Source organism: Heterodontus francisci, chromosome 5 (genome assembly GCF_036365525.1).
Source record: "Heterodontus francisci isolate sHetFra1 chromosome 5, sHetFra1.hap1, whole genome shotgun sequence".
Taxonomy (NCBI): Eukaryota; Metazoa; Chordata; class Chondrichthyes; order Heterodontiformes; family Heterodontidae; genus Heterodontus; species Heterodontus francisci.
In genome coordinates, this window is record NC_090375.1 from 107,574,346 (window position 1) to 107,600,034 (window position 25,689).

General features: G+C 44.0%; 1 protein-coding gene across 7 annotated transcripts in view; it reads right to left on the bottom strand.

Moving 5' to 3' along the window:
• tox (thymocyte selection-associated high mobility group box) overlaps positions 1-25,689 on the bottom strand; it is a 323,812-nt gene that overhangs the window by 30,583 nt on the left and 267,540 nt on the right. For all 7 annotated transcript variants that reach the window (XM_068031890.1, XM_068031889.1, XM_068031891.1 and 4 more), the window contains 2 exons: positions 23,850-24,128; positions 17,392-17,622 (listed from right to left, as the gene is read on the bottom strand). In XM_068031890.1, coding sequence (XP_067887991.1) covers positions 17,392-17,622; positions 23,850-24,128 — 510 coding nt within the window. The remainder of the gene's footprint in view (positions 1-17,391; positions 17,623-23,849; positions 24,129-25,689) is intronic.

Here is a 25,689-nt window from a genome sequence, read left to right on the forward strand (position 1 = left end):
TAGCCTTTATATCTAGAGGCCTAGAATACAATGGGGTAGAAGTCATTCTTCAGTGATTAAAAAGCCCCGGTTAGATCAGAGCTGGAGTACTGTGAGTAGTTCTGGGCATTACATCTTAGGAAGGATATACTGGCCTTGGAGGGAGTGCAACCTAGCTTTACCAGAATGATACCTAGATTCCAAGAGTTAAATTATGAGGAGAAGTTACACAAATTAGGGCTGTAGTCCCTGGAATTTAGAAAGCTAAGGGCTGATTTGATCAAAGTTTTCAAGGTATTACAGGGAACAGATAGGGCAGATAGATTCTCCGCTGATTGGAGAGTCTAGGACTAGGGGGCATTTTTCCTCATTTGTTAACTCAGCAAACACACAGTAAGAACCTACATTTATAGAACACTTTTCACACTATTGTGACGCTCCAAAGTGCTTCACAAACAATTAATTGCTGCTGAAGTGTATTTACTGTTGTTAAGAAAGGGTAAATGCGGAACATGGGCACAATTTCTAACCCATTGGCTCTGCTTAAAGGAGTGACTGTTGTTAAAGAATCAGGAAGAATAATATCTACAGCAGACTGAAGGTTTATAATGGGGTACTCCACTGTTGAGGGTACTGTAACCTCAGCCAAGGGAATGTCTGCTACATGAGGTCATAGTGGTCTTGAGTTTCATCATGCAGCACTTCTCAGATCATATTGAGGACTCTTCCATACACACAGGCTGCATAGCTCAGTATCAGATAACTTTATATGCTCACATTGAGCTTTCAAAGCATGTTTGTAGGCAGACCCTGTGAGGCCCAAATCCTTGCATACAGTAGCTGAAAGAGGCTGCTACAAATTTTGGGTCTATTGCAAATATAGTTTTGGATTCAGTTAAAAGCAGATCCCACTTGCCTTATGATCAGGAGTTTACCTTTATTGACTAATATCTAGTAATTGATAGTGCTACCCTGGGCGTTGTAACAATGGAAATTCTTTATTATATAAACTGGATATGTTAATTGTACATGTGCCTCCATGTACAATTCTCTAAACAGTGGACAATTAAGACTTTAACAAGACAAGGCCAAATGTAAATCAACAAACTGATTTAATAAGAGCATAAGAACGCAAGGACTAGGAGCAGGAATAGGCTATTTTGGCCCTTTGAGTCAGCTCTACCATTCAATACAATAAACTCCACATTTATTTGACAATTATTAGATAAACAAATGGGGCAACATCTACAGCAATTCCCACTTCATTTCAACATAATTCATTAAACCTCCATGAAGTGTAGAAAGTAACAAAATGCGTTATTCTGTTCTTGTTAGCAGGTTAAGTCAGTTTTTTAAATTACAGTTTCCCCTGTATCTGGTCTGTTCTCATCTTATAAAAGAAGGCCTAGACCTCTGTCTGTCTTTCTCAGTGACTTTAACTGACTTCTTGGACATATATTTCTCTGTTTTTCATTCTCTAGCAGGACAGTAGCCAGAAGCTGGACCTTTGACCCTTTCCCTGCCCAGCAGTTAAACATTTCGGCTGCTAATTAAACGAGCTGCAATTCCCGGGGTGTGAGCTCATTAGAAACTATTTCCCGCTGTGCTCAAAATGACTTGGATCATCTCAACATAATGGGGGGAATTTTAACCCCCCAAAATGGGCAGGTTTGTGTTGGGTGGGATGTTAAAATATTAAAAATATAAATCTCGACCTCAACCCATCTCCAATCTGTGGGACAGGGGACAGGCGAGCAACTCACTCACAGAAAGCAGGCGAACAATTCAAATTTATAATGATGCTGCTTCACTCATATTTAACCATTGTTTTAACTTTAACTCTGGCTGGTCAAGTTTTCCGGGCCTTGGGAAACCGGCCGGCTAAAGGGAGATGAAGACTGCCTTTCCATTTACCTCATGGATCCAGTATATCTGCTTCTCCCAACCTCATGATCAGACAACCCACTGACCCTTCCAATCTCCTCTGCGAGGTCTCCAAACCACCTTTGATTCTTCCAATCTCCCTGCTTGATCTCCTCCACGAGGCCTCCAATTTACCCTCTGACCCTTCCTATCACTCCGAGCACTCTGATCTGTCTCTGGCCTCCGGTTCCAGCCCCCTCCCCACACCCAGCCAGTCCCCAGCCAGACCCCAGCCACTGGCCTCGGATTTCCCCTGACGGGTACCTCTGATCTACCTCTGGTGTCCAATATCCACTGACTCTGGCCTCCCCGATGTTGACTGTCTTTGTCTCCCAATCACCCATAGCTCCGACATCCCTGATTTTCCCTTGCTCTGGACTCCAATCTTGCTCTGCTCGCTCTGGGCTCCCTGATCTTCCCTGGCTCTGGACTCCAATCTTCCTCGGCTTCCTCACACTCTCTGATCTTTCCCGGTTCCTCTCTGCTCCTCTTAGTTTGGCTGGCTGTGGCTGGGAAATGGAGACAAAAAGTACTAATCTGGTCCTACCTTAATCTGGCAAGACCTTTCAGAAACTTACACTTCTGGACTTCCTGAACTCAAACCAAAACCCACGCCACTCCCACCAGGAGTCAGGAAACCTAGCAATGAAAGAGAGGTGTGAGCTGCCAACTCCACAGGAGGAGCAGGAGTTCCTAAGACCTGATGGGCAGCTACCTTTCTTCACAGCCTTCCTGTGGACCTCTCTGTCCTCTCCCGATCTCAACTTCTCTCCCGCTTCTTGATCACAACCTCTCTCCCCACTGGTCCTGGCCTCTCTTTCCCCCTACTAATTGCAGCATCTCTCCCCCTCCCAATTTTGGCCTCTCTCCCCTCCAATTAGGGCCTCTCTTTCCCCCCACCTCCTATTTCTCCCCTCTCGCTCCCCCTACTGATCACAAACTCTCACTCCTCCTACTGATTGGGGCCTCTCTCTCCCCCCATTCCGATCATGGCCTCTCTTCCACTCCCATCCCCCCAAACGAGCCCTCTCTTCCCCCCCCCCCCACCCTGCCTGATCCCTGCCTCTCTTCCATCCCCCCAATAAACAAGCCCTCTCTTCACCTGCACTCCTCCCCCCCAATCGTGGTCTCTCTTCACATTCCCGATGGCAGCCTCTCTTCCCTCCTCCTGGTTGCTGGGGACCGTCCCCAAGAACCCTGGCTGTGACCTCTTGTCACAGGCTGTCCATTTGTATGGCTGCCATGCAGGAAACGGAGCTAGGAAGTTTTAACGAGGTCCTACTGTTACGTTCAGCAGGAACTCCATGTCCCCAGCCTTGCTGGGTTCTTTGGCTGTTTCCAGCCTCCGTGCACCTTCCCTGCTTTTGTTATTCTTTGACCAGAATGTTCTAAAGGGTGTGGGAAATAAAAGCACTCGGTTAATATCCCACCAATATGAATGGCTATACGACATAACAAGCCAGAGGTTCTAATTTCTAACACCTACGCAATAGAGAAAGATATAAACAGGGAGAAAGACAGCTAATTTCCTTACTCATTCTAATTTCATTTCTTCTTTTTCAAAAAACAAATTGAACTCTGAGAGCAAACAAAATCTGCCCTTGGGTTGGGAATGGAGAAAGTGGATGAAAGGTTAAGGGTAAGATGAGTGACACTGAAGTAAGGGATAGGGTAAGATTAAGGGGTTGAGTTGGTAGTTCAAAGGTGAAGAGTTTTTTTTTTAAGAGGTGGGGTGCTGGTGGCAGTGATAGAAAAGGGACATAAGGAGATATTAGGGCATGTGGCCCTTCACTTTGAAGAGCTGGAACCTGTCATAGCCACTAAGCACCACTGCATTGTTGAACTACAAGAAAGCCCCCAGCGAGTTAACATCCGTAGCACTTAAAGTAGCCAAAAGCGCTGCACAAAGAACGGCCAGGCGCTGTGCAAATGACTACTGGCAACACCTATGCAGTCATATTCAGCTGGCCTCCGACACCGGAAACATCAGAGGAATGTATGATGGCATTAAGAGAGCTTTTGGGCCAACCATCAAGAAGATCGCCCCCCTCAAGTCAAAATCAGGGGAAACAATCACTGACCAACGCAAGCAAATGGACTGCTGGGTGCAGCACTACCTAGAACTGTACTCCAGGGAAAATGTTGTCACTGAGACCGCCTTCAATGCAGTCCAGTCTCTGCCAGTCATGGATGAGCTGGACGAACAGCCAACAAAATCGGAACTCAGGGATGCCACTGATTCTCTAACCAGTGGAAAAGCTCCTGGAAAGGGCGGCATTATCCCTGAAATCATCAAGAGTGCCAAGCCTGCTATACTCTCAGCACTCCATGAACTGTTTTGCCTGTGCTGGGATGAGGGATCAGTACCACATGACATGCGCGATGCCAATATCATCACCCTCTATAAGAACAACTGCAACAACTACCGTGGAATCTCCCTGCTCAGCATAGTGGGGAAAGTCTTTGCTCAAGTCGTTTTAAACAGACTCCAGAAGCTGGCTGAGCGTGTCTACCCTGAGGCACAGTGCGGCTTTCGAGCAGAGAGATCCACCATTGACATGCTGTTCTCCCTTCGTCAGCTACAGGAGAAAGGCCGCGAACAACAGATGCCCCTCTACGTTGCTTTCATAGATCTCACCAAAGCCTTTGACCTTGTCAGCAGACAAGGTCTCTTCAGACTACTAGCAAAGATCGGATGTCCACCAAAACTACTAATTATCATCACCTCATTCCATGACAATATGAAAGGCACAATTCAGCATAGCGGTACCTCATCAGACCCCTTTCCTATCCTGAGTGGCGTGAAACAGGGCTGTGTTCTCGCACCTACACTGTTTGGGATCTTTTGCTCACTGCTGCTCTTACATGCGTTCAAGTCTTCAGAAGAAGGAATTTTCCTCCACACAAGATCAGGTGGCAGGTTGTTCAACCTTGCCCGTCTAAGAGCTAAGACCAAAGTATGGAAGGTCCTCATCAGGGAACTCAATTTTGCTGACGATGCTGCATTAATATCCCACACAGAAGAGTCTCTGCAGAGACTCATCGACAGGTTTGTGGCTGCCTGCAATGAATTTGGCCTAACCATCAGCCTCAAAAAAATGAACATCATGGGACAGGACGTCAGAAATGCTCCATCCATCAATATCGGCGACCATGCTCTGGAAGTGGTTCAAGAGTTCACCTACCTAGGCTCAACTATCACCAGTAATCTGTCTCTCAATGCAGAAATCAACAAGCGCATGGGAAAGGCGTCCGCTGTTATGTCCAGACTGGCCAAGAGAGTGTGGCCACTGACACGGAACACAAAAGTCCGAATGTTTCAACACTCTGTCCTCAGTACCTTGCTCTATGGCAGCGAGGCCTGGACAACGTACGTCAGCCAAGAGCGGCGTCTCAACTCATTCCATCTTCGCTGCCTCCAGAGAATCCTTGGCATCAGGTGGCAGGACCCTATCTCCAATGCAGAAGTCCTCGAGGCGGCCAACATCCCCAGCATGTACACCCTACTGAGCCAGTGGCGCTTGTGATGGCTTGTCCATGTGAGCCACATGGAAGATGGCAGGATCCCCAAGGGTGCATTGTACAGCGAGCTCGTCATTGGTATCAGACCCACTGGCCATCCATGTCTCCGCTTTAAAGACATCTACAAACGCGACATGAAATTCTGTGACATTGACCACAAGTCGTGGGAGTCAGTTGCCAGTGATCGCCAGAGCTGGCGGATAGCCATAAAGGCAGGGCTAAAGAGTGGACAGTCGAAGAGACTTAGCAGTTGGCAGGAAAAAAGACAGAAGCGCATGGAGAGAGCCAATTGTGTAACAGACCCGACAACCAATTTTATCTGCAGCGCCTGTGGAAGAGTCTGTCACTCTAGAATTGGCCTTCATAGCCACTCTAGGTGCTGCTTCACAAGCCACTGACCATCTCTAGGCGCTTACCCATTGTCTCTCGAGACATGGAGGCCAAAGAAGGGCAGGTGGCCAAAAGTTTGGTCAAAGTGGTAGATTTTAAGGAGTGCCTGAAAAGAGGAGAGGTAGAGAGGCAGCGTAGTTTAAGGAGGGAATTTCAGAGCTTCGGACCTGGTTGTTTTCTGGTTTCCATATGTTAGAAATAATCATACTTTAGACTTGGAAATGCTGCTATCTTTGTTTTAATCACTCAGCTTCCAGTTCATTGGTATAGCACTGCCCCAGGCTGGTGTCTTGTTACACATCACATGACTCACCAGTGCAGCTGTGATTGTGACCCCCCTCCCCCCGGAACACTTACACATAACAATTAGTTCCTAGAACTTTACAGATGGTATAACAATATAAAACAGGACCTAGGCAGCTGAAAGCATACCTGTTAATGGTGGAGCCATTAAAATAGGGAATGTGCAAGAGACCAGAATTGATGGAGCGCAGAGATCTTGGACAATTGTAGGGCTGAAGAAGTTACAGAGATTGGGAGGGGCCAGGCCATCGAACAATTTGAAAACAAGGTGCAGAATTTTTATGGCGTATTGTTAGCAAGTAGAATATTAAAAGGATCAGGGTAGAAATTTGTTTGCTGTGTTCGGCCAGTGCAAACTGAGTACAGCAAAATATCTGAACAGGAAGGCCTGAGGCCTGATCAAAATTGGTCCTCAAACCTTACTGTGCTTCCATAGGCAATCTAACTATGTCAAGGGCTCCAATTTGGACTGCCTGCCTTGATGAAGCAGCTGGATAGTTGGGTTAAGAACATCCACCTGAAGGTGTCCTGTAGAAATTCAATTTCTTAAAAATCGTAACTTTGGATTAAAGTGCAAAAAATATACGTTCATGTACTGAAGGGAAGGTTTTCACTCCGTTCTGCTATCGTGTTCCAAATTAGAAAACATTTAACCTTTTGAATTTTTCTTTGGTTTTTGTGGACGTACTTCCTGTTACTTCTCTTTTTAAAACAAATGTCAAAAAACAGAATGCGGAATTCTAAAAATTCTAAGTGCTGAACAATCACAGTGTGTGATCATTTCCTGTGCAGAAATGGGTTGTTCGTAACAAATGACTTGCAGCGTGAAAGTTAAGTTTATAATTAATCTCTTAACACTACCCAGGTTGGATCTGCACAAGGAGTGATCACAGTATTTTATCTTCCATTCTTTCAATGTTAGGTGGGATGATTGCTGTAACTGGACAGACTGTGCATAATAGCATCACGTGAAAGTGCTGTTCTTGCTCAGAAAAACACAACATCATTGCAATGTTGCTTGGGGCCATTGTTTTAAATGTGCAAGATGCCATAACAACATCATTCAGGAACCATTGCTCTAATTGAGAAGTACAGCACAGCAATGTTCCAGCTAAAAACATCATGGGGAATAATTTCCTGTTTGGGTGCAGGTGGAAAACTGGCAGAGACACGTCAGCTGCCCTCAAAGGAAAAACGGGGTGGCTGTATTACAGGCATCTGATCCCCAAACAACTGTGTAATCAGAAAAATTACCTCCAATAACAACATCACCTGGGGTAATTGTTTTGAGAAGAAACAGTACTGAAACATTTGAGAGGAGATTTTAACTCCCTCTGTCTGGCAGAAATGGAGCAGTAGCAAAGCTAAAATTTAAGTGGTTAATTTACTGCCCCATTGCCGTTATTCCCAAGGCTTTCCACTGGGCTGCCCAGGCTCCTGCCTGATTCTGGACCCTGTTGTAACTGTAATGGCTTATCGGACAGAGCGTGTGCCATGGATGCTCTGCTAAGTAAATCCTGGGTGATGAGAGGAAGAGACCTGAAAAGATAATTGTTGAAATTACTTTTATGGAGTCAGGAGGAGCAATGGTGCTCCTTGGTCTCCATAGGAACAACGTGTGCTGCTGGCTTCCTAGTGTCCAACCTGCAATCGCACCAACCTGAAGTCAGGGAGCTGCAGCAGGACACCCACAGAAACTGTGGCATTTGCTGGATATGTATTAATGAGGCTTGGCACTCAGAATGGAATGGGCCTCCCACCAGAGGGATTGGGCTGCCAGTAAATCCATTCTACCAGCCAATCGCTTGATGCTCAAATTCCCCTGTAGATATTTCTGGTAATAATAAGGGTAAAGATCCACCTTCAGCAGGGGTGCAAAAGCAGCAGAAATGGATTAGCTGCCCATTATATACACCACCCGAATGGAAAATCAGGCGGGTGTATATCGGACATCCAATCCACTGCTTTGCCTGAGACTGCATTAAGAATTCATTAAAGCAGAAGAAACAGCCTTTTATATATGATGCCAGAGATTTAAAAATTCAAATCATTTTTACGTATTGCTGAAACTTTGGGCTGAATTTTCCCATGGGCTTCGGGATTCCAATGTTGGGACCAAATAGGGGTCCCGAGCCTGCACTTGCCGACAGTGAGAACAGCTCAGCAATCTTCTGGGAGGCAGATTCCTAATTGGCTGCCTTCGCGTTCGCTGTCTTAATAAGGATGGCAGACGGGCTCTCAATGCTGCAGGCCCAATCAGAGGGCCAGTAGCTCTGGAGCCTTGGCAGCTCCACTGGGAGAGGTGGGCACTGCTGATAAAGGTAGGGGACTTCTTAACATGGCGACGCCCTCGCTGGGCTACACAGCAGTGCAGAAATAAGCAAAATCTAGGCTGTCAGGTCCATAGGGATGGAGGTGAAACCCCTCCACTGGATTGGCTTCAGCCACAATTGCGACCTTTCATAACTGCAGCAGCATCAATGAGGCATGTATCCTCTGGCTTCAATGACCCCTCCCAGCCCTCGCTCCAGCCTGCTGCAGGGAGGTCGCCTCCATTGAGCTGGCGGCCTCCATACACACCAGGGGGCTGCTCCGCTGGCTACAAAATGTCGCTGAAAAATCACCTCTAATTGTGGCCTTAACAAGTGTAATTGGTTGCCTGCCCCTGGGAAATCTCCCCGGCAGCGGGAATGCGTATGGAGCTACCCCAACATGGCTCACTCCTATTTTCCCGGCTCTCTTGCCTCTAAGCCTGGCACCACTGAGCTGGGAAAATTCAGCCCATTAGTGTGATTTCCAAATGGTTACAAACAACATCACTTTCCCTACTTAAAAGTGCAATAAAATAAAGTATATTACTGATTGTTTGGAGTTCATTGCTGGCAATGAATGTGAAATGTTTGTGAAACAAAATGGTTCATCGTTGCCACAATATCTTGTTTATTGTGGATGAGCTTGTATTTTGTCCATTTACCCCATTCAGATGCACAAGCTCAATCTACAATGTCTATATGTTTACAATATTGCTCATATTTACAGCTGAATCACAGAAATTGGTAATTTTATACAACATACAATGTAAGGCTTTTGAAATATATTGCTGTAATCAGGCATCCAATCACAAGTAAAACGAGTCAGGAGAAATAAAAGAAGAAAGCTATGATCCCTTATCTATCTGCTGTCTGAGCACCAATGAGGAGTAAATGATTTGATTGACTTGACTGGACATAATATTAATGGAATTACTGACAGCTCAGTGAAGAAGACATTGGTTTCTGGGCTCAAAGGATTTGTCAGCTGCCTCAGAAGTACGATTCCAGCTCCTCACATTCTTGCTGCTCCTAATTCAGCAGGACAGGCTCATAATTAAAGCAAATTAACTATTTACACTTGCCACTACTACCAGGGGAGGGACGACATCAGCAGGAAGGACTGAGTGGGAAATTAAATTCTTCTCACTTCTATCAGCTTTGCCCTCATATAATATATTAGTGATTTTATGAAGTGTCAGACACAGAAAAAATACTGTGGGTGAAGTAATTAGGTGTTGCTTTTGAGTTAAACTGCTTGAGTTAAGGTTACTGAATATAAATTATGCAGCTGAAAGCAAGCATATGTTGTGGTGTTCAACAGTTGCTAATGTTACCTGAGTGTTAATTTGTGTATCAGTAAATTAATCCATAACTTCTGCAGCTGGCTTTGTGTTTTACAAAACAAACAAAACACAAATAACTGGAAATCCTCCTACTATTACTTCCATTTGGCAACAAAGACTTCACATCAACAATGTCTTAAAGAATGGTTAAAGAAATTAATTGTAGCAGGAATTTTCAGAAAAATACCAGTAGTGTTGATATGATGTGGGCTTCGCAAAAGAGGAAGGTGAGAAGCAGCTAAAATAACTTGTGTATTGTGTGTATATGATAGAAGATGGAGAAGAGGAGGAGGAGGGGTGGAGATGGACAAGAAAGAGGTGGAGGAGAAATAGGAGGTGGTGGAGGAGGTAGTGGTGGTGGAGAGGAGAACATGAAGGTGAAGAACTCGATGTGGTGGAGGTGGTGAAAGAGAAGGTGCAGGAGGAGATGATGGAGGAGGTGAAGGAGGAGGTGGTGGTGGAGCAGGAGGTGGAGGGGAGGAGGAGGCAGAAGGGAGGAGGTGGTGAAAAAGACGCTTTGGAGGAGAAGACAGTGGTGGAGGTGGTGAAGGAGGAAATAGAGGAGGTGGAGAGGAGGAGGAGGTGATGGTGGAAGAAGTAGAGGAGGTAAAGAGGGAGTGGTGAGGAGGAGATGGCAGTGGAGATGGGGTGGTGGAGGAAGTGCAAGTGGGGTGGAAAGGTTGGAGGGAGAGGAGATAGAGAGGAGGTGGTGGAGGAGGAGGAGGAAGAAGTGTCACTTCAGGTTAATATTCACAGTCATGTTTGATTGGTTGCTTATCATGCTTGAACCAATTTTTACACCTCAATATTTTAATGTTTTTTTAAGAAACATTTTAGGTTAAAAACAGTTTTGCTGAAGAATCTGTAGCATAAAATGTGAACTTTTTCATTTGATCCAGAGATTTCATGATAACACACTGATGACATTGATATTATCCATCTTTTTTTCTTTGGCCTCCTTATCTCGAGAGACAATGGATAAGCACCTGGAGGTGGTCAGTGGTTTGTGAAGCAGCGCCTGGAGTGGCTAAAAAGGCCAATTCTAGAGTGACAGGCTCTTCCACAGGTGCTGCAGAGAAATTTGTTTGTCGGGGCTGTTACACAGTTGGCTCTCCCCTTGCGCCTCTGTCTTTTTTCCTGCCAACTACTAGGTCTCTTCGACTCGCCACACTTTAGCCCCGTATTTATGGCTGATGGAATGTCAGTCCACTGTCTTCTGTGCAATCCAATTGTTTTTGAACAGTTTCTAAGATGTACTCTCACCTCCAGGGTTCCCAGCTGAAGACTATGGGCTGAATTTTTAAAGCTTGCCGTCGATCTCTTAAAAACGGCACGGCACACTTGCTGCTGAGCCGCCGCGATATTTAGCATGGCGGCTCATTTACATGGAGGGGGCAGAACACCCGCCCCCATTGACGTAGAGGGGGCGGGCAATCCATCCCCAGCAACGGCGTCGGGCGCCACCGCACAGGTGCCATTTTTAAAGGGCTTCAAACTCTTCAGTTAGATTTCAATTTTTAAAGGTCCCAGTCTCCAAGAAATAAAGTTACAATTTTAATAGCACTTTGAATCCCCTCTCCCATGCCCCCAATGAGTAAGCAATATATAAATTGCCCTCTCCTCCCAAAAAATATTTATTGCGATCCCGAATTTTTCCCCCCGCACTTTATTAACTTTGATCCTCAACCCCTTCCCACCATCCCCTCAACCAACAGGAAGAGCTTTTCCCGCACCCGCCCTCCGCCCTGAAAACTTCACTCCTCCCCCGTCCCCACCGGTGTGTTGCCTCGGATCTCCGAATGGAGATCCCAAGATGCGGGAGCTCTGGCAACCAGCCGGAATATTGGCGTGGGACAGCCGTTGCGACAAGGTAAGTAATTATTCATCTAATTTAAATTGATTAACATATTTTAATTAGGTCCCCATCGCTGAGTGGTGGGGATCCACCAAGCAGCCTCGCTGCCGTCGGTAATATGGCGGCGGGGCCTTCCCAGCTTCCAGGCCCGTAGCGGGCCTCTCCCAGAGGTATTTTCCAGGCCCCCTGCCACAACCCCCGACGTTGGGGGGCAAGTAAAATCCAGCCCTATATCTCTGTATTTCTTCAGAAGCACCATTATTTCAAAAATTGTGAGAGTTGTATTAGTTTGGCAACAATTGATTCAATTTAATTAAGGGAATAAGCTGCTAAATCATCTATATTTGACAATTTTTCTGGCTGCAATAACACTTACATGTTTTAGAAAAGATACTTCTCAGTGCCTTACCTGTGCCAGGTGCTCAGACCTGCACATTGTTCTGTACATCAAATCTACTGATGTTAACTCCAGTGCAATTGCAAACCTTCATTGTAATAAGATTAGCAAACAAAAGCATAATATAAAAGTTTATATTAAAACTTTAATCCTGTTCATGGGTCCTCATGATATATAAAATGCTCAGGTCTTTTACAATGGTTTACTGTATCTAGCTGATGTGGAGTAAAGCATACGACGGCATAAATTGTGAAGCTGTGCTCCTGACATGGAGCCTCAGCAGACGCAAGCATGAAGTACAGAATTAGAGCAACAATACTGTAGTCCTAACTGTGACCCTGCTCACCTCCAGCAAGGTTCTATGCTGAGTACTAGGGCCTTACAATTTCTGCCCTATAGAGCATTTGTAATGCATGTAAATAAAGCAGAAGCACTTGTTCACTGCTTGAAGTACTGTTCCAATTATTTGGCTTAGTATTGTAGGACAAGATACTGTAAATCTATGGGATGGCAATGTAACTGGCAAGATGCATCTGTGCATCTGCCCAGATCTCTGCCACTGACCTCGCCAAGATTTCTGGCATTGGAGGAGGACCCATGATTTGCATGCCTTATGCAGGATAGAGGCACATCTAAGTTGCTTCTTGCCCCACATCAACACCCACACACTCCCACCTCCTGCTAAGCCTCGCCAAAGAGGTCAGAAAGTTTGGCCATAGAGTGTTGGGTCGTGGAGATCAGCACCAACCCTGGAAAAAACAGGTAATATTCCTATGGCCCTGAAGAAACCTTTCAAACTTTTTGCCTGCTCAAATCTTCAGGGTTATGGTCAGAATTCCAACCTGGACCCAGCAGTGGGCCCTCAGTCAGTGTGGTCTCACCAGCATTACCTGAGCTGACCACATGTTGGATCCCAATGAAAGTTCAGAATGTGAGTCTTCTGATTTTTGGAGTTCCTGTGTTCAGCCTGCTCCCTTACATTCATGACCTTGTAAGGGGTTGGCAGAGATTCTGCCTCCACAGGGCTATCCTGGAAACTTTGGCACGAGGTAGGGGCCCAGCATAACCAGATCCCAACCTAGTTACTGACTATTCTAGTGAATGCCAGCTGAAATTACGGAGGAAGAACATTGGAATTGTGGTGGATTGTGTAGGCATTATTTGACACTGACGCTGACATGACCATGAGATTGGTGACACAATGTATTTACTGCATTTCTTAACACATATGCATGTTAAAAAAAACTGAAGTCCAAAATTATGATTAAAAAGTTCAAAACAGTTTGTGCTTCAACTAATATACCATCAGCCGCACAGTAAACTTGTCACAGCTGTCAGCATGGCAGTGTGGGAGTAAAGTTTGCCACCCAGCCTGTTCCAGGAATTGAGCCAGCCTAAAAACTCCCTGAGGAACAATAATATCACTGACAATCTAATAACAGAAGGAACCAGAAATAAGAAATGACTGTTCATCTTATCCATCTCATCTGTAGTTCAAATTCAAATTAAGACAGATCCAAACCATTTTTCATTGCTTTCCTAATGCGCTGAATGGTCTTTTTACAATAAGTAATTTCTTATATTTAAAAGAAGAACTTGCATTTATATTGCACGTTTCACATCCTCAGGAGATTCTAAAATGCTTCACAGTCTATGAATGCATGTGAACTGTGGTCACTGTTGCAGTGTAGACAGACACAGGCCTCGATTTTGTGGAGCTGGCAGGGTTTCTGGCGCCAGGCCAAAAAGGTCGGGGGAACCCCGGCCTGGCCTTTTCGAGACCCCTGGTGCGTTCCTCCATTGTTCTGGAAGTGAAGATTCCGGCGCCGGTAACTCCATCCCTTTAAAGACAGGGATCCTGCCTCCAAGAGCAGCTGACCAATCACAGGGCTGGCAGCTTAGCAGTATCGGCAGCGCCACTGGGAGTGGTGGCCACTGCCAGGACTGCAGAGGCCTTGGACCCAGGCCCAGCACTGGAACCCCGGACCTCAGGGTAGTGAGGTGGGGTCGCAAGGGCCAGTCTGGAAGACCCGAGTAAGGGATGGTGGGGGGGGGAATGGGGGTGGCCGTGAGGTCAAGGGGAAGGGAGGGTCCATGGAAGTGGAGGTTTTGCTGGCAGGATCCTCTGTGAGCCATAGATTTCCCACAAAGGGGGGACTGCTGCCCCCCCCCCCCTTTCACAAGCCCACAGGGAAGGCTCTTCATATTACAAAGCGCCCTCCCCCCACGTGGTGAGGCACACCTCGCCGCTGGTTAGATTCTAGCAGTGGGGGGATAAGGCCCTTAAGTGACCATTAATAGGCCACTTAAGGGCCTCAATTGACCTGTGGGCAGGAAGGCCATCATCGGCCTATTCCATTCCTGGCAAAATCGTTTGGCGACATGGCGGCGATGGGCCCTCTGCCCCCTCATGATTCTATGGACCCCTCCCCAGCCTCCGACCCTGTCTTGGGGGGGGGAGGTTCCACAAAATCCAGCCCACAGTAACCAACTTGCACACAACAAAGTCTGACAAACAGCAATGAAATAAATGTCCAGCTAATTTGCATACTGTTGGCTAAGGCATAAAAGTTTGCTAGGTTGGATGACCTTTCATGCTCCTCTTGAAACAAAGCCTTTGGAGCTTTTATATTCACCTTGAACAAGAATATACAGCCTTGGTTTAGTGTCTTAATGTTGCCTACCAGTACCTCTGGCAGTACAGCATTTCCTCACGATTCCAAAGTGCTGGTGCTCTGGCATTTGAAGCATCTTCACACAGCCTCACTCCCTAATATCGATGACCTGAACTGAAGGGCTGAATTTTGCCACAGGCTTCACGTTCCTGACGTTGGGACCAAATGGGGGTACTGAGCCCGCACTTGTCAGCATCGAGACTGCCTCAGCAATCTTCAGCAAGGCGGTCTCCTGATTGGTTGCCTCCGTGTTTGTCATCCTGTTACAAAAAGCAGGAGGGCTCTTGATGCTGCAGGCCCAATCAGAGGGCCAGCAGCTCTGGAGCCTTGGCAGCCTCACTGAGCGAGGTGGGCACTGCTGAGGCAGGTCAAGGACTGCGAGGGCACCTCAACATGGTGGCACCCTCGCTAGGCTGCACAGCAGTAAAGAAACAAGAACAAAGTCTAGGCCAGTGGGTCCATAGGGATGGAGAGGTTACCTAGATTGGTTTTGTCAATGTTGCTCGTCAAAAGCCATCGACACTCATTGACTTTGAAAGGGCCAAACCCCCCACCAAGTATGTCTGAACAGTCTTAAACTTCAAAGATCATTTGTAAAGGTGCTGTTTCAAACAAAGAGGTGGTCACATGATGTGACTGCCTGTGTAACTCTGAGAGTTTGTGCATTGTGGCTCAGACAGTAACTGAAATCCAGGGAAGGAACATTTCCTCTCTCCCTCTCTCCAGCAAAGACCCAGGGAGGCGTCAGCTACAAGCCTACAGCCCAGCACAGCCAGCAATTAGGGGACATGGATAAAGCCCCTCTTCTGCCTTTCGGAATCAGAGAAGTAAGCCCGAATTGTGTGCGGGGCCCAGCGAGGACTTCAGGACTACAACTTCAACTAAGGACGCTGGGACTAAACTCCTGTGTTTAAATTCCATTTTTATTAAGGACTCTACTCCAACCTCCCACCTCTGTTTTTTCCCCTCTGTAATCTATTTGTGTGTGTGTGCCTCTCGTATGAATGTGAGTGTGGATGCATCGAATATTTTAATAATCTTAACCGGTTTAGAGTGATAAGGTTAATAAACTTACATCTATCTTGTTCAAACTCAAGAAAACCTGTCTGATTGGTTCATTTGCAATTATATTAGAGGAACGGGAGCAAGTGCTCACTGAGGTGGTAAGTTAAATCACTGTGTTAAAAAGATAAACCCTGTTGCGGTCAAACCAGAGAAGGGGCGACAGAGGAATGAGACCCCTTCTTCACCTTGATGTCATGGCAACATTTGACTGAAGGTGTCATTGAGGAGCCCTTGTAAAATTGAATGCAATGGGAGTCGGGGAAAACTTTCCATTAGTTAGAGCCATAGCTAGTACAAAGAAAGATGGTTGTGGTTGTTGGAGGCCAATCATCTCAGCTCTAGGACATTACTACAGGAATTCCTCAGAGCAGTATCCTACACCTAACCATCTTCATCTGCTTCATCAATGACCTTCCCTCCAACATAAGGTCAGAAATAGGGGTTCACTTATGTTTGCAGAACGGTTAGTTCCATTTGCAACTTCTCAGATAATAAAGCAGTCTGTGCCCACAGGCAGCAAGACTTTCAGGCTTGGGCTGATAAATGGCAATGACCATCTCCAGCAACACACAGTCTAACCACCTCCCCTTGACATTCAATGGCATTACCATCACTGAATCCTCCATCATCAACATCCTGGGGGTCACCATTGACTAGAAACTTAACTGGACCAGCAACATAAACATAGAGGGTACAAGTTCAGATTAGAGGCTGGGTATTCTGCGGCAAGGAAATCACCTCCCGACTCCCCAACTTCTTTCCACCATCTATAAGGCACTAGTCAGGAGTTTGATGGAATACTCTCCACTTGCCTGGATGAATGCAGCTCCAACAACACTCAAGAAGCTCGAACCATCTGGGTCAAAGCAGGCCTCTTGATTGGCACTTCATTTACCACCAATAACATTCACTCCCTCCACCACTGGCAGATCGTAGCTACAGTGTATACCATCTACAGGAGCACTGCAGCAACTCGCCAAAGCTTCTCTGACAGCATTTCCCAAAGCTGCGACTTCTAGAAGGAGAGGGCAGCAGACACATGGAAACACCACCACCTGGAAGTTTCCCTCCAAGTTATATATCACCCTGACTTAGAAATATATCACTGCTTCTTCATATTCCTGGCACATGTTGTTTCTATAGTGTGGGATGGAGATTTACGTTTTGAAGTCCCTAACAGAGTAGAACTGATCATGCAGTTGATTGCACCACAATTTTCAAATTATTCCAAAAATATGCAGCTCTTCTTTAGCTGCCCTGATATTAGCTAATCCTGTTGACTCTGTCAGGAGCACAAAGGTTGCTACAGTAAATTACCTCCTGCCCCTCCCCCTTCCCAAGGTGGTCTCTCCAATGTGAGGTTTGTATTCTACTTGGAGCTGCTGAAAATGTTTAAATGACCCTGTCTCCAGACAATCGGTCAATGTTGGGGTGATGGGGAAGCATGGTGCAGACAGGACTCCTGCCTCACTGAACTTTCACCGACCTTCCACCCAGGAGAACATTCCATATTTGCCCTATACATAGAAATGTAATGAATTATTTAGGCTATCTACATATTGCACCTATAAACAGAGCTGAACTACATATTAATCAATGTAGCTCAATACTGTGTACTTATTCTTACCTGTTTTTGTTCTTCACCTAAACCATCCCACATTGAGGCAACAATCTTTGAAACTTCACCAAAAGTGGCATTTGGATTTTGACCTTTGATGGCTGCTTGAGTATCACGAAAAAATAGAGCATAGGCTGACACAGGTTTCTGTGGCTCATTTGGATCCTTCTTTTTCTTCTTTTTTGGAGTTTTGGGTTTCTTTCCCACATCTACAGCTGCCCGTTTTTCACCACCATTAATCTGTGTTATGAAAGAACCAGAGGTCTTGATTTAATAATGTTCGCATTTACATTTAAACTGATACAATCTTCCTCAATAATGAAAAGTACTTCACCCATTATAAAAATACCCTGTGACCTAATTAATAATGATTTTACCATGGTTCTTGATTGTATTACAATTGTATAGTTTTTATTTTACTGTAACATGTTTATGTATTTTTATTAAATCATTTTTAAAAAGTGTGAATTTAAAAAGGTAAAGCAAGTAGGACAAAGTAATTAGAAATGCAGTACAGGGTACTAATCTACACATAAGAATTAGATACTTTAAATCTATTAATGTATTTGGAATTCTACCATTTTTTGCTGTGTAAATATGTTCCTGTTTGTGTTTAAAGTTGTTCTGTGTAAATGGTAACCACTTGAATACAGACAAACAAAACAAAAAAATCTAGGAATATTGGTGATATTATTATGGAAACACATAATAAGTCGCAACCCAATCATTTTAACACCTCTTAAAATAACGGAGAAGAAATATGATGCAAGCACGCTAAGCATTCTTACGATAACATCAATAACAGTAATTTCTAGCTATTTGTCTGATTTGCAGTAATATTTTGCAAACCTTAGGTAAATAAGCTGAACAGCTACAATGAACTTAATGTGATCTACCTAAAAGTTTCAGTTAAATAGATTATCACATTGGCCAATTATACTACATTATATATTAGATTATAATCCTTTCATTGCAAGGTGTAAAAATTATGAAGCCTACAATAGAGTCAATCCCCCATCGCTTCTCAGCAAAACAGTTGAATTTTGACATCAACTTTTTAACAACTTCTGCTTTTTATGATGTAAAGAATAGATTAGAGTTGAATAGGAAATTATTCAATTGAAATATGTGGAACAATTTTATTTTGGCAAAACTACAGTAATGTTCACTATCACAACAATACTATAATACAAAGCACACTGGAAAAATATATGTTCAAAATTAACTGGTTCTATCATATTCCAATGTGCTACTTGATCCTCTGTGGTTCATTGACCATACTTTCACAAAGTTGACTATGGTGGTGGGTAGCTACATGACTTGTCCTGACTTTCTGTTAAAATGTTCCACTGTGTAAAAATGTCTCCCACAACTTTTCAAAGCAGATGTGCAATCAATGCAAATATTACAAAGGAGTAACAATACAAAACTCAGACTAACTGTACAGAAAATAAACACCACAGCTGTTCATATCGTTTATGTCTGATAGTAAGTGTAACAAGACTGGAAAAATAGAATGATGTAAGATTTCTCTCCCATAACAGAATAGTGGAACATTTTAATGAAATAGCTGCTGAAGCATTTGCTTGCAGTTTTTAGGGGCAGCAACAACCCAAAGGATCTAATAAAAAATATTAATTTTAAAATCCATCCATTTTAAGATTCACCTCACTGAAAGGACAATGGCAATACATCCATCTCCAGTCTGTGAAGCAATATAAGACAATAGAGAATGCATGATTCATTGGACTTTTGTTTGACAATTTTCTCCTCCTTCTCTTCCTCTGAAGACATTGGGGATGAACATCCTTGGGACCTTTCCTGCTCTGCCACTGGAATATTGGTGGAAGTTCAGCAGAAAACCCATTTATGTAAGTAACTGTCACCAAAGTTATAGTGGCAGAATGGGAGAACCCCAAGAAAATTTGCTCCCATTGATTCCTAACTGGATATGGTACTACAGTGTCACCCTCTGTACTTCACCCAACTGGCCATGATTCACATGTGAGCCTTCAGTGTGAGTGCGAGAAAGCAATATAACCATAGCAGACATCACAGCTGAGCTGGTGCAGTCTTTACCATTTGTCAACACACATGCAATTCTCGGAGGAGCTTTTCGATACGGGTTGGATGCAGGAACCTTGGCTATTTTCTTTAAATTGCTCCCTAACCTGGGAAAGGCAATGTCTAGTGTTGCCCTGGCAGAGATTAGCTAATTGAGCAAATTAGGGGTCTTCCTGGTTTGTACCTCAATTACTCAATGTACGAATATGCTAAGCCATCAAGGAAGTTAACTGAGCTTTTTAAAACAGAAGTCACTGCATATTGATGCATTTAATGCCATTTTCATTCCAGGAGTATTCACTCTAAAGGAAGACATATTGCAGCCAAATTCCTGCAGAGAGATATCAAGAATTTTATTTATGAGTGAAATAAATTTCAAAATAACTTATTTTGGCACGCAACATCTTATTTTAATGTTTCTTTTTTATTGTAATTTCTTTTCTTTTTTGGGCAGTTCAAACCATCTTATGCTAGTGGGAATAAATGAAATGAAAAATAAATAAGGGTTAAAATAAATGGAAAAATAAGTAAGTGCGAGAATAGAGGTGTAACCACTTCGGTTTCATGTTTACAAAGTAATTTGCCCTTGATTAAAAAAAAGAGAAACATTTCCTCCCTTTCAAGTCAAGGGCTGAATTTAATTCGGCGATGAGGGTCCTGGCAACGTGCTGGTGGGGGGGGGGGGGGGGGGGTGGGTGGTGACCCTGCCTCAGTCATTTGTCAGACCCCCAGCAATTAACTGCCCACCGTCGGGGGATGAAGTCCCCTTTAAGGGACAAGATCCCGCCCCAAGATCTGCCAGCCAATCAGATGGGTGGCAGCTCAGTAGTCCCAGCAGTGCCACCAGGAGGGCCAGCCATGGGGGATGCCCTGGAATTAAGGTAAGCGGCATTGCGCTCCCCACGACCACTCAGGCAGGTGTCGGAGAGGGGTTGTTATTAAGGGAGGGGGATTCTTTCAGTAGGGGAGGCCCTTGCTGCCGGGAGGAAGGTGGGAGCTTGTCCATGGGCCACAGGGTGCCCAATCAGGAGGGCCCCCCCCTCCACCCAGAGCCCATAGGGATGCCATCAGCTTTTACTGGGCAGCCTCTCTACACAAGGGACCACCGCCACTTAAGGGCCTCAATTGACCTCTGGGCAGAAAGGCCGTCCTCAATCTTCCCACCCTGGGTAAAATTTCATGGCATCAGGAAGGTGATAGGCACGCCAGACCCTGACTCCCCTTGCCATTTTATGCACCCCCCACCCCAGCTCCCAGCCTGTCCCTAGAGGGTTGGTAAAATTCAGCCTTAAATTTCAGTGTACTATGTGACTTGAATTTTTATAGCTCGCTGCACGCTTCAAAAACTGTGCGTCGCATGCGCAGGGCATGCGCGGTAGCTCATTAACATGGAGGGGGTGGACCGCCCACCCTCGATGACGTAGAGGTGGCGGGCGCTTCATCCCCAGAAATGGTGTCCAGCACCACCATGCAGTCACGGCACCATTTTTAAAGGGATTCAAGCCCTCACAAGTCATTTAAATTTTTAAAGAGAACTGTAGATTGCATTTAAATTTAAACATTCAATGAAAGATCAAAGGCCCTCTTCCACCCCAGCAGTGACGAAAAAAATTATTTATTTCCCTCCTCCCCCCCAAAAAAACTTTTTTGCCAGCCCGACCTTTCACCCCCAAATTTTAATATCTTTGCCCTTCAACCCCTTCCCAGCATCCCCTCAGCCAATAATAAAAGTTTCCCCCGCTCCCCCTCTGCCCTGAAAAATAACTCTTCCCCCTCCTCATCAGGGTTCCGCCTTGGATCTCCGAGCAGGCGCGGGACTTCCGGAATATTGAAATACAGGTTCCGGCGCCGAGCAGTAGGGAGGCTGCAACGAGGCCTCGCCGATGCTGGTAAAATGGGACATGGCCTTTCCAGCATCGAGGCACGTGGCGGGCCTCTCCTGGAAGGATTTTCCAGGTCCTCCTGCCACCACCCCCGTGTCAGGGGGGCTTGTAAAATTCAGCCCTGTCTTCTAAATTGCAGTAAATCAATCAATTTATTTGGTGTAATTAGAATAATATCTTATCACTTAAGATATTACAGAATTTATGGAAGTTAACATTGGTTAGAACACATGAGCAAATGGCCTTTACCTCAAATGACAAAAGAAAGGCACAATGAAAATAATTCTTTCCTTGTAAAAGAATTCTACAATTTATATATTGAGATTTAATTAGTACAACTAGTCCTCATCTCGATTCATTTTTCTTCCATTTGAATTCATTTTCCCTTGTTAAATTTCACATGGCGCTCTCCCTTTCTATGTGCTACTTAATTCTCCTCTGACCCAGGGAGAAGGAGTTATAACATTTTGATATGCATCTTTTGATATTCTGCATCTTCTCACAGAAAATATTTCAGTTCCAGTTCATAGGGTTGTTAGTTTCTCTCATTGCTTTGTATCCAAAAAGGATAATTTTTTCTTACTTAGTACCTTGAGTTTGATGTTCAAGTGGCTAGACACATGGTTATAAGTCATTATTGAGGAGCTGAGTAGAATGGTGTGTTTGACACTTCTGAGGCTTTGTACTGCTGGGGAACCTGGGTTCACGTACAGCCCCAGCTGATGTGGGAGATCGGGCAATGCATAAAATCTTCAACTTCAATAGGAGTGTAAAATAGATGATTTTTACCTTAGGCAATTATACACCCAATTTCCTTTCCAATGACAGTTGATTCCATATTGCCCATTTTACGCCCCAACTGAAGTTGGAAATTCTTAACTAAAAACAGAAAGTACAGGAACTACTCAGCAAGTCCAGCACTTTCTTTTTTTATTTCAGATTTCTAGCATCCACAGTATTTTGCTTTTATTTTCATGTTGGAAATTCTTAATGCTGACCCTGGCTGCCTACAATGAGAAGAATTCCATTTCTAAGCACCTTTATGAACTCAAATTTAAAAGAAAATATTGGCACAAAAATTCTAGAGGGGTTCTACCAATCCTCTACTATAATTTAGGCAAGGGAGCAACAGAAGCCCCAGAGAAATGGCACAAATGGCCATTTTCAGTATGTTACACCATTTTTCTGGGGTTCTTCCAGTCTCCCACCAGAGCTACAATGGGAGACTGGAAGAACTCCCATTTAATTTCAGGACTATTCTCTTTTCATTATTGGAATGAATCATTGAGTCAACCAAACCGTAGTTAAAAATAAGTACTTGTCATAAGGAGGTAACAGACAGAAGGTATTCTTTCTATAAATTCATAATTTCTCGGCTTTTACAATGAAAGAGATTATTGTTCCTTTCTGATTGCTATGTATGTGTGCCCTTGTCTTTTTACAAGGGGACATAATTTCCTTAAGCTTGATAAGTTAGACTTGATTGTAGTCACTGCTTAGCATAATTAGATTAGTTTTCTCCATATACTGGCACTGGTCTATTTTCTCCCTCCAGCATTAATTGTACGGCATTGCTAGGCTGGACCATAAAGCTTGAGATCAATCCCAGGATTCCCAAATCTGGTTTAGTAGATTAAATATAAACTTAATCTCATCAGGGTGTTGACATTCAAAAGCTATCAGGAAGTACTTTCTGTAATTATTTCTTTGTACAATTGCCCAGGTTCAGACATTAATATTTTGTCCACTTCACACCCTGTGACTAGTGCTTTTCAATTACTCACAGGACCTTAACAAATATGCTAGAAATGAAAATGTATTATTGGTATCTATGATTCCTTCTTAAAATTAAATTAATATAAAATGATTTTTTTCCCCTGAAAACTATTACTATATTTAACAAATATCAACATTAGTGTTCATACCAGAAACATGAGAATACAAAGAGTGGAATAGATGTTATCAGCATCAGAGATAGTTAGGCAACACCAAAGCAGTAAGTATTTTAATACTGTAGTCATATATTTTCTTAAAGGTATTTCACTGCTAGCATTTATTTAAAGCCACACAGTTTTGGACATTTATAACTTACTTGATATCATTCTGAGGGAGGGGATTTGCTTATTTTTTAATAAGCTTATTTGTTTAAACAGTAAGCCTCAAATGAAATTGTTGGAACAGGCTTGGAGCAGTGATGAAACTCGAGGGAACTAGATCAACATACATAGTTGAATTAACAAATCGCAGATGGATCTTAAGAACATAGAACAAAAGAAATTGAGATATAGGAGCAGGAGTAGTCCATCTGGCCCTTCGAGTCTGTTCTGCCAATCGTTGAGATCATGGTTGATCTTCTACCTCAACTCCACCTTCCTGCACTATCCCCATATCACTTGAGTTAATGACCTTGGATTAGTGACAATGCTGTACCGATATTAGTTCAGTTTCCTCATACTGTCTGGCACAGTAACTCCTCCAAGTCATTGCATTGGAAGCTTTACATAACAGAGCTTTACACACCTTGGATGTCTCATCGGTTTCATCTTCATGGACTGAGCTGGATGGTGATGGAGTAGCAGACTTGCTTCCTGGTGGGGATGGTGAGCTGTGTTGGATAGCATTTCCTCCCATATTAAGACCAAGTTGTGCACTGAGTTGTGACTGGTTTATAGTGGTCAGCTGACCACGTTGCATTGCTCCCGGGTGTCTGATGTCTGTAGATCGGATAGCAGATCTCATAATTGACATCTGTGGGTGAGCACTGTAATGAGTAGTTTCTGTGTTTCCCAGATCATGCATCTGGAAAAGAAAATGATGGTGGTGGGGAAATAATAAATAAAATGTACTGAGGAAGAACACACATTTGTACACTGAGATTGATGGCTTTATTTCTATGATCAGCTTGATCTCACCTGTTTTATTAGCATTCATCCTGCATAAATTATGAAAATACATTTTATTGAAAATTAATATATAAGTACACATTGAAAAGAAACCACTACTGCAACTATCTCCTGACCAACAAAAAGTCTGAGTGATTAATTTACGTGTAAGTGCATTTTAATTCTAAATGGTGAGAAATTAAAACATTCAATGCTAATGGGCCATTTTCAGTCACAGTGCTCTACATAAATAGTCACTTCACATGCAATGCTGAATGCCACCTCAGAAAACTTCAATCTGTTGCCTCAGGTGAAATTTTCCATTACGCATATTTTTAACACCAGAGTTCATAAAACAGAAATTGGAAGATGCTTTGTGCTATGGCCTTTTGTTTGCTAGATCTACAGTGAGATAGCCACAGTTGATTTGATGTGAACTTTAAAAAAGCTTTAGTGAAACACTGTTAATGCCGATCCCCAAATATTCATAAATATTTCAGACACCAAGATGTCTAAATGATTACACAAGTCTGAAATAAGATATATCCATATCTATTGTGATCAAGTAAATGCACGATTAAAAAAGTAACTGTGCACAATAGCTCCATTATAATTCTAGTCATCCAAATGGAAGCAGACAAAGTAACTTAAAGAGGTCATGTGAAAGCTCTTCCAACAGTATCTTGTCTCAGCTATTGGGCTCAGTAATGATTCCAAGTCAGCCCCACGTGTTACTGACTAGATCTGTACTGCTGTTAATCCAAGTCTCCCGTGCCTTCAAGCTCAGACCCCAACCTTTTATGATGAAATTCACTGTTTTTAAAAGGATGTTCCAACTGCTTAAAGTTATCTTTCCCTGTGTAAAAGTATTGTCTGCCTCAATTGGCATTGATGCCAACAATTGGCAAATAGAGCATATGGTGTGATACTGAGGCATACAGAAAAAAAAAAGAAATTGTCTTTATACAGAGTCGCATGACATCCTGAAGAACTTTACTGCCATTAAATCTTTTGAAATGTAGTCACTGCTTCTTCTCGTAGGCAAACAAACTAAGACACGCAGACTATCGAGGAATGGTACTGATTGGATTGCTCTGCAGAGAGTCGGCATGGACTCGATGGGCCAAATTCCCTCCTTCTATGGTGCAATGACCCTATGACTCTATGGGCAGGATTTTATCCTGACTTTGGAGATGGGAATGGTGGCAGGTGGGGTAGGGGGTACAAAATGGCGGGGGTGCCGTTCCCGACACTGTCTGGGCCACCTGCCAATTTGTGCAGGGTGGAGAAGGCTGAGGGCAGCCTTCCGACATAGGCCAATTGAGGCCCTTAAGTGGCCACTTAATAGTCACTTAAGGGCGTCTTTCCACCTCCACTCCAATTTTGTGGAGGACGGAGGGCCCACTGCCATGTGGAGACACCACTAGGTGAGACCGGATGGCCTCCTAGCGTGGTTGCAAGTCTCCCTCCTTTGGAGG